Genomic DNA, 15,962 nt, shown 5'->3' with positions numbered 1-15,962 from the left:
TTTTTTTTTTTTTGAAAGGAGCATCTTGGCAGTTGGCACCACGGAACCCTCCAACGTTGCGATCTCGCCCCTGAACTGTCCGTCCATAGTCGCGGGGTCCCCCGCACCGGTCGCTTTCGTGCCGTGTGGTATGGGCTAGTGGGCGTTCGTCATAATGATATCACATAACCAATGGCCTGCACCGCGAAAGAAAATTAAAAAACAAATCAGAGGAGAAAAAAAAAAGAAGGGGAGGAGAAGGAGACAGCAGGAGGCAGGGGGTCAGTCTTCTTCCTCTGTCCCCGTGCTGCTGCTGCTGCCGCCTTTGCGTCGGAGATTGCCCAGGTCTAGATTCGAGGAGGGCTCCCTCGCCCTCCCTCTCTCCCCCCGCTTCCCGTGGCTCCACTGTATCGGAATCCGCAACCGGCTCCGTTCCAAGCGGCCCTGGATTATTTTACGCAGGTTAGGTTTTGCCGCTGCCTCTGCTTCTACCAGCACTAGTATTACTCGTCTTCCTCGATGTTCTCTTCTGGTCTGTTCTGTAGTGGAGCTCTACTTCATTTGACTTCGCTAATCCCCAAACCCGATTTTGCTCCCCGCATTGCGCGCAGCCGCCCCGCTTGCTGCTGCCCCCGCCACATGACCCCCCAAGATTGTTCGGACACGAGCTCAAAGTTTCAGCTCACTGGCGAGAGAGACAGGAGATGATTGAGTGCTGCAGGACTAGGCCATGCCTGATTTACGGTGGAATTCGTTAGGGTCTCTCAAGATTCTCGCCTCCTTGCCCCCATGTCTTCCTTTTCCGCCGGTTTTGAGCTTGTGGCCAAGCAATGTTGCAAAGATTCGCCTCCTTCCTGCCTTCAAGTAATCCACAGCATCCTTGCCTCCTCACTCATATGTTTCAGACCTAACCTCGCCCTTCAGCTTGTCTAGAGCAAAACGGCAGCTGTCAAACGGTTTCCCACTTTTTGGGTTTCACTCCTTGAGCTTCATACAAGCTTGATTAGTTCCATTTCAAATGACCACTAATCAGTTCGTATAGTTGCTCCAGCTATTTCTGCTTCTGCTCTGGTACTGCCTATTTGAGTGATCCCGATCTGTGCCCAATTTGACTCTATGGTCTCTGCCAGTGTGCTAGTTAGAACATTGTACATACGGCCATGAAAGTCATAAATGGCAAAGAATAGATTTAAGTTATCGCGGTACGAAATAGGGAGCAGGGTAAAACAATTGAAATTCTACACTGGTGCTTCATTTGTTTTAGGACTATCTACATTGTTGAAATCGTTGTATCTATATACAACATCTTTCTTTAAGGAAGACCTTCTATGTAACGTTTTTACCATGATTTATTTTATTTTATTCCAACTAAGTCAAGTCACTGATATCCGCTGTAATTTCACAAACCATCTTCCTTTTATTGTTCTACTGCTATTGAAGTTATGATGTTAACTGCCTTTATATATTTTTCCTTCTCCTTTTGGGGTCTATTTTTATTTTGATATGCATAGCGCCGTTTTATAAGAGCTTAGGTTTGTTTCTTATCCTGTGTTTGGTTATAGGTTCCTGATATTGTTGTTGGAGGAATGTCCTCAGCCAGCTCTTCTCAGTCCCCTGCATCAACAGAGCGAGAATCTACAACTGCTAATGATAATGCGAGACCTCATGATCCAGGTGATAACAAGCATATTCTTGCGTCGTATCATCTCTCCACACTCAATACCCTAGTTATTTGTAGTCATTTTCATCTGTCAATCTGATCTTCGTTGATTTTGTAGGCGCTGATCCTGCTGGACCAGCACAAAGCAGACTTTCGCTGCAGTTGGATCAGCGGTCATTACATTTTTCTGTTAATGCTTGGGTAAATGGCTTAAATGGACAGATGTACTTTGTCAGCAATTACTGTATCACATCTACTTTTTCTATATGTCAACATCAATCCTTGTTGAACATCTTAGTCTTGTCTCAATTGATGCGTCTCTTAGAAGTGTCAGATCCATCTCAATCTTGTACTCCACCAGATAATTATTTCTAGGCTTAGTTGAATGCACTGTAAAACAACAGCTCACTTCTGTAAGTGAGATTAATCAGACTAACTGCTAGTCCGAGCATATTTTGCTTTAGCCAAGCCTGCGCACCGGTGTGCATGAAAATACCCTCATCTTGACCCTTCATTTGCCTAATGGAAGTTTAGTTTAAAAAAAAATCATAAGCGAATGGATGGTCAGGATTAGTGCAGAAAATAGGCATATGTTAGAGCAGATTAATACAGTGTTCTAAGTTATTGTTTCGCGAAAATACCAGTAGTCAAGTATAATTGATCCTTGGTTTTTGTAGGAACAAGATCTTAGTGCCCACCTTTTGCGTAATTTGAACTGTATGAATGGAACTTTATACTTTTGCCTGGAATTGCATCAAACTATCCATTTTATACTTTATAGTATCAGTTTCCCAACTTTTGATAGTACCTACGTTAGTCTGTGGAATGCGTAATCTTGTATGCTTTCTTTTAGCTTGCATGTATTAATGATGAGCAATGGGAGATTTTTTATGCGCGCAAAATACTCTTAGATAATCACATTATCTTTATCATACACCCTTTTTTTTTGTAGGTTCTTATTGTTGCGCTGATCGGCATCATTCCACTGGCAACACGACAACTGCAACTCAAGGGATATCGTTTGTCACTTCTTGGCACAACCTGTACCACAGGTTATACCATATTTGCTCTTTATGGGGTCAGTAACATGAAACTGAGTGTTGTATTTACCTTTTTTATTCTTCCTCCCACTTCAGATATCTTGCACAACTTAATTAACATTTCCTCTTCCTATCAGCTACCCAGAGTAGGGAACGTGCAGGCTGTTCAGGCCTGGTGCCACCATGTAACTTCATCAAAGGATTTTATACCTTTCATGTACTGCCTTATGTTTGTTACATCTAAACTACACTTGAAGCGTAAGCATATGATGTATTTAATCTTTGACATCAATTTTTTTATGTTACTACCCGAACGTCTAGCTTTCCTGCACATGATGAGTTAAACCTTTGTGACAGTTGTTTTGGTACCGGTAATTTGTTGGGCACTTGAACATGTGGCCAGATTTCTACGGCGCCATTTTACCAATTCCTCTCTGTACAGGTAAAATGAACCTGACAGATTTGTAGGAACATGTTTTGCCTTCTATGCATATACAGTCCATGTTATCATTCCAGCTTTGTGCATAAAGAATCAATAGCTTAGGCATGATCTCCATACTCATTAGGTTATTATCTTCGCTTCTTTTGTTATATGCTTTCATCTCTCTGAGCCTTTTTGTTGCCTTTTCGTGCAATGGCTAATAGACCACATGCGCAAGCCCCGGACCATCAGTAGTCAAACACAAAATATAAATGTTTTATGTGTACTAAATTTGCATGGTAACAAGCCGATAAATGCAGAACAATCATTTTGTATTAACTGAATCTGCCATCAGTTTACAATATTTTGCCCGTTGAACATGCTGGCAAAATGGATTATAACTGTCATGTTGCTAATTTGTAGGGCATACCTGGAGCCGCTTTGCACATGGGTTGAGGCAAACACAACTGCAGTCAACTTTCTGATTGCAAATGCAGAGATTTTGTTGGGCTTTCTTATGATCTTATCCCTGTTCTCGTCAGTAGGCTTGCCTTGTTCATTCTCATTAACCCCCTTCCAGTGGCCACTTAACCTAACATTTATATTGTTCTTTTACTTTTGTAGGAAACAACGCAATGCTATGCAAACATTCATGTACTGGCAGGTTAGTTTCTGATAAACATCGATTGGCTTCTCCAAATGATCTTTCTTGTTTACTGTTAACTGAGTCGTTGGCTTTTTCACACATGATACTATGATCTGTAAATTTTGACATCACACTAAAATTGTCCAATCAGCTTTTGACCATAGCAAGCACTCAATGAATTCTACAACACAGTAAACATTTATCATATCTACTTTTGTACTGCATTTTTATTGACCTGCATATCACCTATATTGGTATAATTGCGGTAGGATACTGGCCTAAACCACAGGAGGGAGGATGTCACCTTGTTGGCAGTCGGCCCTCAGGGGCAGGAAGGACTCGGAGGAAGGAGAATTGGGATTAGATTGGTTTATTTCTTGTTTAGTTGTTCCTCATGGCCAAGTTCTATTACGTAGGGATGTCCGCAAACTCCTCTAATATAGGGAGGGGAAGCTGTCCCCCATTTTGTCCCTATATGTCCGGTCGGACTGCCCAGACAGGAGAGAGAAGGAAAAACGCCATCCAATCGGACCCCTCAAATCATCCTCATATGTCCGGGCTGTCTGCGAACCCTCAAACTCAGCTCATGTATGGGGAGGATATGAAGGTGCCGGGCGTGTTCGAGCAGTCCGCTATGTCGGACGTGGCCCACCTTGGATGTAACGCCTTGGCTAAACCCACTTGTTCACCCATCGGTTCCTGGTCGTTGTGCCTGGCTACCGCTTAGGATCTAGACTGTCCTCACAGACCAACGCTAGTCTTTCCTACGCACTTTGTCCTCACTTATGCTCACTAGGGATCAACTTCTTGGTCGGTCACTCATCCTCAAATTGCTCCAAGTCAAGCACACTTAACTTTGAGGTTTCTTTCCGATGGGCTCCTGGAAAAGAAGATGCACCTTGTTGATATAAGTAAGTTTGTCATTCTTATTAAGCTAGGATGTCCACTGGACCACTTTTCTGTCTCTCCATCCCCACCAATCATATGCATGCAACCCAACAATTTAAGGGACACAACGCGCGAGTGGACAAATGAGAGTTCAAAGCGGACATGCCCGAACATTGTTCGGATGCGTCCGCGGACGTATGAGGGGCCAAATTAGCCCATTCGGGTTGGACATGCTCTAACAATAGGAAATTACTTTACCAACTTCTTAGTTGAGAAATGAAATAACTAGGCTCTGCCAGCTGTCTAAGCCTCTAAGGCATCTCTCTTGCCGCCCATCCTTCTGGAGCGTGGGCTTGATGAAGCCCATGTAAGAGCATCTCCAAACAAGCCTTTTAGCACGCGCGCAAGAAAAAGTGATGTGCAAAAAAAACGGTGCGCGGCGGGAAAAAGCGGGAGGGGGGGTTAGTTTTGGCGCGCGTCGACGCGCACGCGATATAAATCCAGCGCCCCTCCACGCGCCGTCTCCACCGCTCTGCCTCGCCACGCGCACTCTCCCCGCTCTGCTTCGCCATGCACCCTCTCCATCGCTCTTCCTTCTCGCCTCGCCGCCGCCGCCGCGCCACCGGGGAAGCTCGGGCTACCACGACGTCCGCGCGTGCCCCTCCAGCACCTTTTACGCCGAGATCCGCTCTGGCGAGATGCGCCTCGGCCTTGACACGTTCGATACCACCGACCAGGCCACCCGCGCGTACGATGCGGCGGCGTGGTGCCTCCGGCGGCCTCGTAGGGAGATGAACTTCCCCGAGGTGATGATGCAGGAGTGGGCGCAGCGGCTCGCGCCTCCCCTGCGGCTTGTCATCGAAGAGGACCGTCGCGAGAACCGGAGGCGGGAGCGCAGAGGCGCCACAGGACGTCCTCAATGATCACAAATTCTTCGCGCAAAGGAGGGCAGAGAGGAGGGCGGAGCGAGCCGCCTATCGCGAGGACAAGCGTATGCGGAAGCAGGCCGTGCTCTTCAACATCGAGCTCAAAGAAGCGTCAACCTGGGATCCCAACGATGAACGGTGGAATGACGCCTTCATCACGACGGAGGAGTCGGAGGAGGACACCACCGAGTCGGAGGAAAACGACTAGGAGTAGTTTTTATCTTTTTTATCTATGAACAATGTTTTTATCTATGAACTATCGATGAGGAGTAGTTTTTATCTATGAACTATGGTTGAAATATGAGCGGCGCGCTGTAGTTTTAGCGCGCCTGCTGAAGCGCGATAGCGGCGCGCTAAAATTTGCAGCACCTGGTGAAGCAACTGCCTACTCGGGCGCAAAAAAAAGTCCTTGCCCGTTCTGTAAGAAAAATTGTGAGCAGGCGACACGCGTCTGTTGGAGATGCTCTAAGGGTACACACAGGGCAAATAAAGGGGAAAGAGACCAGCCAAGAAATTTCTACAATGGCTGCGCCAAGCCATCTGTTACAGTATATGTGGATTGCACTAACCCTTTCCATCAGTTCAGACTTTTGGTTGTGTTGGTTAGTGCATGAAGCTTATCATGGTATCAGAGCTAAGGTCTTGAGTTCAAGTCTTTTCGCAATTTATTAAAAAATTGCTGGTAGCCCCCCTTTGTGTCCACGTAGAGGCCTCTTGATTCATACGTGAGTTTCGCGCGCCGTCGCTCTCTTCCAGTTGAGAGGGGTTGTTACAGCATACGTGGATTGCACTAGCCCTTCCATCAGTTCGGATTTTTGATTGTGTTGGCTAGTGTATGAAGCTTAACACCACCAACTTGACTAAACGTTGCTGCTTACTTTTAGAAAAGGACCTAGGCAATGGGTGTGGCTTCTATTAATCTGTTAAAAAACTCAATTAGACTGGTTGTATAGTCAGGACTGTTGTATGCCCGACAATAGCAGTATAGCACGTAACTGCTTTTGGTTAGTGAATTTTAAACCTGGGAAGTGGTAACCCCATCATCTTAGGCTGCGAGACTCTTGCATGTTAATAGAGCCGAACAATGTCTTTTGGTCTCAATAACCTGGTACCATGAGCTACATTTTAAACATTTCATAAGGGCACTGTTAGCATTCATATGCTTAAGCCCAAGTAACATTTTGTTTTGTTCAAAGACAAAAGAGGATTTTACATGATATTTCACCTGTAACTCAGATTATAGGCGAACTTATGGAAATCCATTTCTGATCCCAGGCTCATCTGCACCCGTTCTGAGTAAAAATAAATAAAACAAATACTAAAAATATTCAAAAAAGAAAAAAAAAATCATTTTTTTTTGCATGGTAGATAATTTGATGCGTGAGGTTCACTCCAATTTTTGAATCATCTGAACATCTGAGCAGCTCTCGGCAAAAAAGACAAATTCGAGGCCTTTAAAATAATTTACTGTTCATCTACTGTTTTGACCCGATTTGTCTTTTTTGCTGAGAGCTGCTCAGATGTCCAAATGATATGAAAATTGAAGCGGACTTCACGCAAGAACTTATCTACCATGGGAAAAATCTGGATTTTTTTGAATTTTGTTAGTATTTGTTTTGATTTTTTTTCTGACAGGGTGCAGATGACCTGGGCACCGAAACGTTGCACTCGGGAACTTATTACTTTACTATAACAGAATATACAATGTCTTGGTGAATTCGTTTCTCACTCTGGTTATCCGGAAATTGCAGTTGTTGAAGCTAATGTATCATTCTCCTTTAACTGCTGGCTACCACAGAGCTATCTGGCTAAAGATTGGCCGGACAGCTAACCCCTACATCAACAGTTACACCCCTTTTCTTCATGACCCGATAAACGCCGGCATGAGATGGTGGTTCAGGTAGGATGGATATGGTGCCGGTAGTCATGTAAAGGAATATAAATGTTTTTGGTGACGTTTCACAGTTAACCCAAGGGATATCTTTTTCTTTGCAAGGTGCAGCTTGTGAGTGACTTGTTATTAGTCTCTCTTTCTCCTTTTTTTTTTCTTGCGATATTGAGCTGATGATAGCTAGTGATGAGTAGTAACTCTTGTAACTTACCCCGTGATTGTAGAACTTAGTCAAGATCTTGAGACCATAATCTGTTTGCCATGAAGTGAATGCGGAAGTGATGTACTGTTGTGTAACCGAATCTAGCGTTCATCAACTACACTATGCACGCCCTTCTTGTTTTTTGAAGGGTTATAAACCAGCCAAAACCTTACGTGGAATGTGAATTTTCTGCAATCTAGTCAAATATTTAAGTCCAGAAAGAAGCCAAACTCATTTACCATTTTCTGGACCTGAAAACAAATTTGAAGGGCTATTAATAAACAAGAGCAGATCAACATCCAGAGCACTAGCTCCGAGATCAAAAGCACGACTAATTACTGACCATCCATATAGCACATGTGAAACTTGATCACGTTTTTCTAGAAAGCTTGCTAACAAAGTGAGCTTTTATGCGAAATCATTCATTCTTGAGTGGGAATTTCTCTTATTTGCTGTAAATTAGACAACCAAAATGACTGCTGATGATTCAGTTTCATGAGTTCACTGATAATTGCCCGTTTCTCCTACTCCCTCCGTCACGGTTTAGAAAACGTGCTTGAAAATTCTCTGAAAACTGGATGATTATTGATTAGTTGTGAAATATCCTGAAAAATAACATTCACACTATACATGCATATAAAAATAGTATAACGAAATATTAATTAGCTATTAAAAGTAAATACAATACGTCATAAACCTTATCTGTTGTGAAAATGCACGTAAATTTAACCATGTCTTCTAAACTGTGACGGAGGAAGTACAAATCATGACGATTTCTTTAATGAGCTTGTATGACCAAAACTCAGTCTCTGTAGTTCACCACATCCATCCGTCATACAAAAAGTATAGAGTGAAATGATTAATTTGCACAAAGCAATAATAGAGATCAACTTCAACCGAAGGAAGGTAGCAGTGGAGAACAGCCCCCAGCCTGCCTTTTTATTTCCCCGACTCAAGAAAAAACAACGTTTCCCTGGATCCTAAGTTCCTACTATTAACCAACAGTATACATAAAAACTGCTCAATACGTACTGCTAGTCTCAGTGCACACATTCAACCCACTTAGCTCTAACCAAACTTAGATCCCTGAGTTTTTGTCAATGCCATTCCCGTTATTCCTTACCAGCACCTGATAGCTGAGGCAAATTTGTTATGTTTGTTTGCCTCTAAGCGGGCTTGAATCTGGAGCCTGAGATTCGCCGCACAACCCATCATGAAAATTTCGTAGAGGCTGTATCAAGCACCAAACATCGAGTACCCCTAGTTCTGTCCACATCCATTGGTTCTCCTTGAATTCACTTCAGCAGCCCAGCTCTTGCCAATCTCTGTCTGGAACTTGCCTGCAATAACATGTTTGAAAAGCATATATTTAGCAAAAGGAAACAATCTCACCTTTTTACGCTCTATATGGTTGATCAATCATTACCAGCAGTAGAGAGAAAAAACTCATCTAGCACTTTCCCATGCTCTGCAATGTTCAAGACGTGCAGAGTCAGCATAAATGGATTAGCACATTACATACGTGCAAGAGAGTAGGATGTTAACATATGCATGCGGGGTTGATACATTGCACAATGCTGGAAGCAAAAAACAAGTTTGGCCGTATGAATCAAGTAGTTTCCTGTTATTGCCAACAAGGTAGCAGCAGATTCCAACTATGTCCTTCCCGAAGCAAGGTATACATGAGTTTTGCTAGATATTACTATTATCAATATCAAAGGATCACAAAGATGCAACAAAAACATGATGATTTAGACGCATATTATTTGTAAGGGCAGGTTGTTTAAGAATAAGAAACCAATGCACACCGTGCCAGAGTTCGTATATAGGGAAACTATTTGAAATTAGCAAGCAACTCATTCTTTGAATGTAGACAAATCAACTATTGCAGAAAATTAATACCCTTCTCATACTCTAACGCTTGAAGAATCATTTCCACCTGAAAAAAAAAATTAGCAACAGGTGAAATCAGCTGGACCAAACAGAACAATTAAAACAAAGAAAGAAACAAAATATACATCAGAGTACACCATAACAATATACATGAACATATTTGCATGAGACAAAACTTTTGGAGTAGTATTATTAATATCCATTAACAAACTTAAATGCTTTAAAGTGCCAGAAATTCACATGTCTGGAAGGAAACCCAAAGTGACCTTCCGCCTCCTTGTGACCTACTCCCTCCGATCCATATTACTTGTCTTAGATTTGTCTAGATACGGATGTATCCAACACTAAAACCTATATATGGATCAGAGGGAGTACTGAATTATTTGAGCTGTGATGCAGTAAATAGGACATCTGTGAAGAACACAATTCTGGTATATATTTTTCAATGTTAACACAAGTTCCGGAAAGAAAATGTACTAAATAACTAAGTGAGTATGAGTAGTTTCAACCAAGTGAAGTATGACTAGTTTGTGTCGGGAGCCGTGGAAGGTTTACCAAGAGTACATCCTCTATAAAACTTGAAAGTATAGAACTGTGTGCTATGTCCAAACTAAAGAAACTTTGCATGGCAACAACAAATCATAACCCTGATATATATGATACAAATTAGACGACACGTGTAAGGAAAGCCGAACCAATATTTATTAACAAAGTATGAAGTTAAGAAAATAATGGCAGGCTTACTTTATCAAAATCCTTTACAAGATTGGCTTCAACAGAGGAGTTATTTTCGTATTCTTCCCACAGCCCCTTAATTTCCTCAGCTAGAAAACAGTAAATTCAATTAAGTTAACACAATGTTATCGAACATTCATTTAAGAACTGAAAATTCTTGTCACAAATGGAGACATACCTGTTGATCCACCACCAAGAACTTCACACATTTCATTTAGAGCTTCTTGTTCACGCCTGCTTTTTTCTGCTTTAGGTATGCCGTCAGATGGAGTGATGTCGCCAACAATAGCTGTTAATATAATAAGGTATGAATAGTTGAAAAGCACTTGGTTGAAAACTGAGAGATGCTAACAAAAGAGCAGCTGAAGAACAGCACACAGAATCAACAAGTAAATATAAATATGTTTATTGGACTACCTTCAGCAATGTCATGAACGATAGCTATTTTGATACACCTGTTACAGCAAAGTAAATGTTTCTTCAGCAGCAAGTAGAGTAGTAATGATTAATGGAAAATGGGACCTAAAAGTGTCACTTTAATATCAATATTACAAAGGGGGGATTAGAAAACTTAACCTTTCTCGATTTACAGCAGGTAGGTCATCAGCGATCAAAGCCATCAGTGCCATACGATACATGTGATCAGCAATAGACTCGGGACCCTTGATGCTGTGATTTATCCAGCCTTTCCTTTTAGTGGTCTGTGGTAAGAGCGGAACAAGGGAACAACCAAATAAACCTCAGAATAGTGCAATATGATGGATACCATCTCCAGCAGATCCCTAAACACCCCCTAAAAAAACACTTCGGAGCTCCCTCTTTTGAGGTAAAGCCTTTTTTGTGCACCTCCTCCAACCGACTACTAATAAACCGACTCCAACAGCGCTGCCCTGCCCCACCTTCCGGTTGTCCATCACCTTGCTCTGCCCTACCTTCGGGATGCTCTAGAACTCATGCCATGGTGCTGCAGCTCGAACCAGCCATGTTGCCACCGGCAACAGCCGAGCTCGGCCCATGCGGAGGGGAGGCAACGTGGGAATGGTGAGCCATGGCAGCACAGGAAGGAGCTCCAGCAGCGGGCGCGGGACGGCGGCGCACGCAGCACAGATAGGCGGTGGCTGTGCAGAGGGGACAGAAGGCGGCGCGCGCTGGATAAATAGGTGGCAGGGGTGAGGAGGGGGTGATGCAGCAGTGGACGGAGCTCCGGTGGTGGCAGACAGCTGGGAAAGGCAGCGCACAGCGAGGGCTGAAAATTCAGCTCGCCAAGAAAAAACACAGAAGGATAGAGGGTAGGAGGTTGGGCTTGGTTTTTAGGTGGCCGCCCAAAAAATTTAGGTATTGGTACCCACACAGAGGATCTGCTGGAGGAAGAAAACCTCGACTATTGCCAGCTTTTATGTAGTGGATAGGTGGTCCACTGGAGATGCTCGCCTCATAGGCATGGGAGCATGAAGGCACGAACTGAAAACAGAGTCCATGTTCATGCACTACACATGATATACTTAGAGCAACTCCAACCGTGCAACCCAAATGGTCGCGCGCTTTGTCCGTCTTTTGTCTGTTTGGGTCGGCATGTCCGCCCCCTTTTGCAAATAGGTCGGCCGTGCGCCCAACGGAGCGACCCATTTTTCATCCGCGCACAACACTTTTTCATGTAAAAAAGGCCCGCGGCCACAGATCATGCCAGCTACCATGCCAGCGCCAAGAGTTCACGCCGGCGATATGCCAGCAGCCGGCATACATATGTCAGCCTCCAAAAAAATACATAGTTTTCATGTTGGGTGCACTTGCCAGCAGCCGAAACAGATGCCAGCACACAAAATGAGACTGTAGTTCGACCACGCCATCTTGGCCGTGGTCATGCCCACACACCACTCCATGGATCACTCATCATCGAGGTTGAGCATGTCAGCCTGCATCTTCTCGAACCAAGACCGCTTCCTCGAAGAGACCGTGCTCAAGTCCACCTTTATGATCTCGACCCCCTTCGTCATGCAAACGAGCCGGACTTCTCTTGCTCTGGTGGCCTCGATCTCTAGCATCTTCGCTTGCTTCTCCGCCTCCAAGGCGAGCTCCTTATTTTGTATGTCCTAGAATCAGCAGGGTCTGCCCCTCCAATGCGAGCTCCTTATTTTGTATGTCCTAGAATCGGCAGGGTCTGCCTCGTGGCCTCGCGGACGAGCCGGCTGGTCTTCACGGCTTCAGCCTCTTGATCTGCGGCAGTGACGAGGATGGCCGCGGCGGCGACGACGTTCCTGGCTTCTTGCTGATGCCGGCGGTTCTTCCTCCTCAACGATTGAACGGCGTGCTCCTCAGGCATCAGAACCTTCTTCTTCTTGGTTGGCACCGGCCCTTTGCATGCGCCGCGGGGATCGACTACTTTGACGGAGACGGGACCGGCAGAGGCGTGGGAGGCGAGGCCGTCGAGGCGTCGAGGGTCGGCGCGTCGTTGTCCATGACGCGCAAGCGAGTGGGCGGGAGGTTTTTGGGAAAATTGGGGGGAAATGTTGGGGCTGTGCCACCGACGGATGGGCCAAGGGGAGGAGAAGGGTGAGCGTCGCACGCGTCTGTTCCGTGGCAGCGCAGACGCAAATCCGGCTCAAATCTAAGCCTGGAATGGATCGCGGGCGGATAAAAAATGGACGCGCGTCCGTTTGGGTCGGCCCGTTGGGCTGAATTTTGTGTTCGCGGCAACCCAAACGGACACGTGAGGACGAAATGGGTCTCCCGGTTGGAGTAGCTCTTAAGACATTGTTAGCTGAGCAGCCATAGTAAGACGTCATGAACGACCAATTTCACCATACGAATTGATCGTTTCAAAACTTGCATATATGAAATCCTGCTCGGATCGAGTATTGTATAGTTTTGTGCCCTCCCCGGTATTTAGCTCAAGTTAGAAAAGCTATATCAAAATTATAGTACTCTTTTGCTAGGACCTAGGAGTATCACCAGTCTGATGGTACACAACGTATAAACCAGCAAAGGAAGTAGCAAGCATCACGTGATTTACCTTGAGGCTATGGCAGAGAGTGAGGAAATCGATGGCCGAGGCGGCGGACGACGCCGCGGATGATACCGGCGAGGGCGGCGCGACTGCCGCGGCGTCCAGAGGCTGCGGCGGCCGCCTGGGCACGGGCGATCCGCCTTGCCCAGGGCTCCCGGAGACAGCGCGGGCACCACAAGCGAGGCGCCTCGGAGGGAGGATACGCGGCGGCGAGCGGCGCAGGAGGCCGCGCGCAGGAGGGGCGGGTAGCCGCGAGCTTACGGCCATCGGGAGAGAAGCGGCCGCGGTCGCTGTGTTGGAGCTTGCGATGGGGATCAGTGGAAAAGGCGGAGGAATCGGCGTGCGGCGGCGGCTTTGCTTTCCCTCTCGTCTTGTGCGTTGTGCCGTCCTTTGCTCGGCCCCCTCCTGCTTCTGTGGAACAGGGCAGACGGCAGACGTCGAGTCGAATCGGACGCCCACGCTCTCGAACCAACCTCGCCCCTGGTCATCATCCAGCCGTCCGTGTCGCCTCGAGGCATTTGGCTCGGTTGCATCGCAAAAGGTGCAGAATTGGGAAAGGCAAGCTGCGTTTTTCTTTTTCTTTTTTCATTCTTTTGATTTCAGAAACAAAATGGACGAATTTTGATAGCCTGCGTTAGGTTCAATCAGGCGCACCGCGCACGTGACTCGTTCTTTTGGTCGTCTACCTTGCCCTTGAAGCAACTCCAACACATCGATGAAACGGACACCGCTTTTGTCTTTTTTATTTACTAACACAAATGTCCATGCGTTGTAACGAAATATATTGTTATGTCTACACCTATTTCCTTCCTTGCTCGTCTCAGTTTGTCACACGCACATGTGATACAACTGAATAAAAATTCTTTACACTCCTATGATTTTCCTATATGCTCTTTGGAGAGGAAAAATGGCCAACTTTGTTAAAACGGAGAATAGGGATTGATAGAATAGTTGATGTATTGTTTGAGCCTCGTGGGCATATATATATATATATATAGAAGTACATGATCATTTTGGAGTACAAGTCAAGGCAGGAACAAATCCTAATCTGTCTATGCTTTCCTAAATAATCACGTTACTCAACAAGCTTGATTGATGAAGCACATTGAATTTATGCTCCATATATTTTCATTTTAATTACTCCCTCAGTTTTTAAATGTGTGCTCCATATATTTAAATTTGTGTGTGGGACAACAACACTTAAAAACATCCCTACAATTCTACGCCGAGAAAGCAATTGATTATTTGCAAGCACAACTCCCTATAGGAAATTTGATAAAAAAATGCCATTTGTTCGGTCCACCAAAGCAACCAACAATGCACTATTCATCAAAACTATACCATGAGATATGTGTAGTCATGTTTGAAAAGAAACAAAGACATTTGCACTCCACATTTGTTAAGAAAACTTCGAATTAGGTCGAGAAAACCTGATACAACATTTGCTCCCCGCACTTGTTATGAACACATAAAATTTGGCCGAGATACCCTGAAACGACATCGAATTAAGCACACAAGCTTTTCGGGACAGACGAAGTAGTATTTACATAAATGATAAATTTAGCATGACGTAAACTACAGATTAAGCTTGCACCAAAAATAATATTTAAGAAGTATTCAACAGCTAAAAATAACATCATATTTAAATTCTACACATTTTTAATCAAATTTCATATATAACATGTTAAAATCGAAGTTACGGTTTAAAAGATAAGGATAATTTTGTTTTAGATAAAATATGGATTGATTAACTGAAAAGTCAGTATTTTTTCTTAAAACAAAAAAAACGTTTCGGCTAACTTAAATACGGAGGGCGGGTTGATTACCTGAAACATCAGGAAGTTTTCTGAAAAATGCAAAAAAAGGTTCGGCTGTGACTAAAAGATGGACTGCAGGTTAATTATTGAAAAAGACAGGGACTTTTCTGCAAAATAGCCACGACGGACGACAGAAGCCATTGGTGCTTTATTATCAGGGAGAGATTTAAGTCGTCCGTTCGGATATCTGTGTTCGTTTATGAAAACAAATCAACCGGTGCATCCAACGAAAAGCAAGTGGACAACAGCACCGTGCCAATAAAATAATAGGAGAGAAGTGGATGAGGGTGGGCCAGCGAATTAAATAAGTAGGAAGAGGTAGGTGGGTGGGTGGGTGACAAATGGGTCACGCCGAAACAGGCAGACTACGTAGACACAGAAAACGTTCGTTTTGTGTCCGCTTGTGATCCAAATGTGACCCAAAATAAAAATGGGTATGTGGTTGGACCATCACTTTTGTCCGCGCCGATCCATACGGACGCAGGCGGACGATTTGGGTCCTTACGTTGGAGTTGATCTTAAATCTAGGTGTGCAAGTTGTTTAAAGCACCTCTGGGTCCGGTTAAGTAGTAACATTTGAATCAATCCTTTATTCATAGTCATGTGTGAGCATCGTGGGCGTCAAAGGCTGCATGCGAGAAGCCTTGCTCGAGATGTTGTGTTGCTTTCCGAAGCGTCGCCATAACTCCCCTCACCCTTCTCTCACCGCTCACTCTCCTCTGCCATCGTCCACTTCCATACAGAAGGAGGCTACCACAAGATCTGGACGACAAGCATGGACGTTGATAAACGGCCTCATCACCTCAACGACAAGGCGTTCGTTAATGGCGGTAAGGCCTCTGTACCCAATGAAACCGATT

At 44.6% G+C, this 15,962-nt stretch overlaps 2 protein-coding genes across 3 annotated transcripts; one reads left to right on the top strand and one right to left on the bottom strand.

Moving 5' to 3' along the window:
* Positions 1-339: 339 nt before the first annotated feature.
* On the top strand, positions 340-7,748 carry LOC123443956. 2 transcript variants are annotated; one of them, XM_045120532.1, is made up of 9 exons: positions 340-441; positions 1,542-1,653; positions 1,758-1,840; positions 2,592-2,717; positions 2,817-2,937; positions 3,037-3,121; positions 3,524-3,637; positions 3,725-3,764; positions 7,312-7,748. In XM_045120532.1, the coding sequence occupies exons 2-9, from the start codon at positions 1,566-1,568 to the stop codon at positions 7,462-7,464; spliced, it is 810 nt and encodes a 269-aa protein (XP_044976467.1). In that variant the 5' UTR covers positions 340-441; positions 1,542-1,565; the 3' UTR covers positions 7,465-7,748. The 2 variants fall into 2 exon arrangements, with proteins under 2 accessions (XP_044976467.1, XP_044976466.1); XM_045120531.1 differs by lacking the exon at positions 340-441 and adding an exon at positions 519-843.
* Positions 7,749-8,544: 796 nt separating this feature from the next.
* LOC123443958 (5'-deoxynucleotidase HDDC2-like) lies at positions 8,545-13,710 on the bottom strand. The gene is made up of 8 exons (XM_045120533.1): positions 13,292-13,710; positions 10,858-10,982; positions 10,699-10,736; positions 10,460-10,570; positions 10,291-10,370; positions 9,556-9,592; positions 9,080-9,121; positions 8,545-8,993 (listed from the first exon to the last, which is right to left on the bottom strand). The coding sequence occupies exons 1-8, from the start codon at positions 13,550-13,552 to the stop codon at positions 8,914-8,916; spliced, it is 774 nt and encodes a 257-aa protein (XP_044976468.1). The 5' UTR covers positions 13,553-13,710; the 3' UTR covers positions 8,545-8,913.
* Between the last annotated feature and the right edge of the window lie 2,252 nt (positions 13,711-15,962).

The sequence above is a fragment of the Hordeum vulgare genome, chromosome 3H (assembly GCF_904849725.1).
Source record: "Hordeum vulgare subsp. vulgare chromosome 3H, MorexV3_pseudomolecules_assembly, whole genome shotgun sequence".
Taxonomy (NCBI): domain Eukaryota; kingdom Viridiplantae; phylum Streptophyta; class Magnoliopsida; order Poales; family Poaceae; genus Hordeum; species Hordeum vulgare.
Note: the sequence above shows the minus strand (reverse complement) of the source record. Positions and strands in the feature narration are given on the sequence as shown.

Excerpts from the sequence above, each read along its gene's own strand:
- LOC123443958 (XM_045120533.1), bottom strand. The coding sequence starts at position 13,552 with ATGGCCGTAAGCTCGCGGCTACCCGCCCCTCCTGCGCGCGGCCTCCTG. Across the intron at positions 10,983-13,291 it reads CTCTCTGCCATAGCCTCAAG|ACCACTAAAAGGAAAGGCTG; the intron begins GTAAATCACGTG and ends CTCTTACCACAG. Across the intron at positions 10,571-10,698 it reads CGTTCATGACATTGCTGAAG|CTATTGTTGGCGACATCACT; the intron begins GTAGTCCAATAA and ends TTATATTAACAG.
- LOC123443956 (XM_045120531.1), top strand. The coding sequence starts at position 769 with ATGTCTTCCTTTTCCGCCGGTTTTGAGCTTGTGGCCAAGCAATGTTGC. Across the intron at positions 3,122-3,523 it reads ACCAATTCCTCTCTGTACAG|GGCATACCTGGAGCCGCTTT; the intron begins GTAAAATGAACC and ends GCTAATTTGTAG. Across the intron at positions 3,638-3,724 it reads ATGATCTTATCCCTGTTCTC|GAAACAACGCAATGCTATGC; the intron begins GTCAGTAGGCTT and ends TTACTTTTGTAG.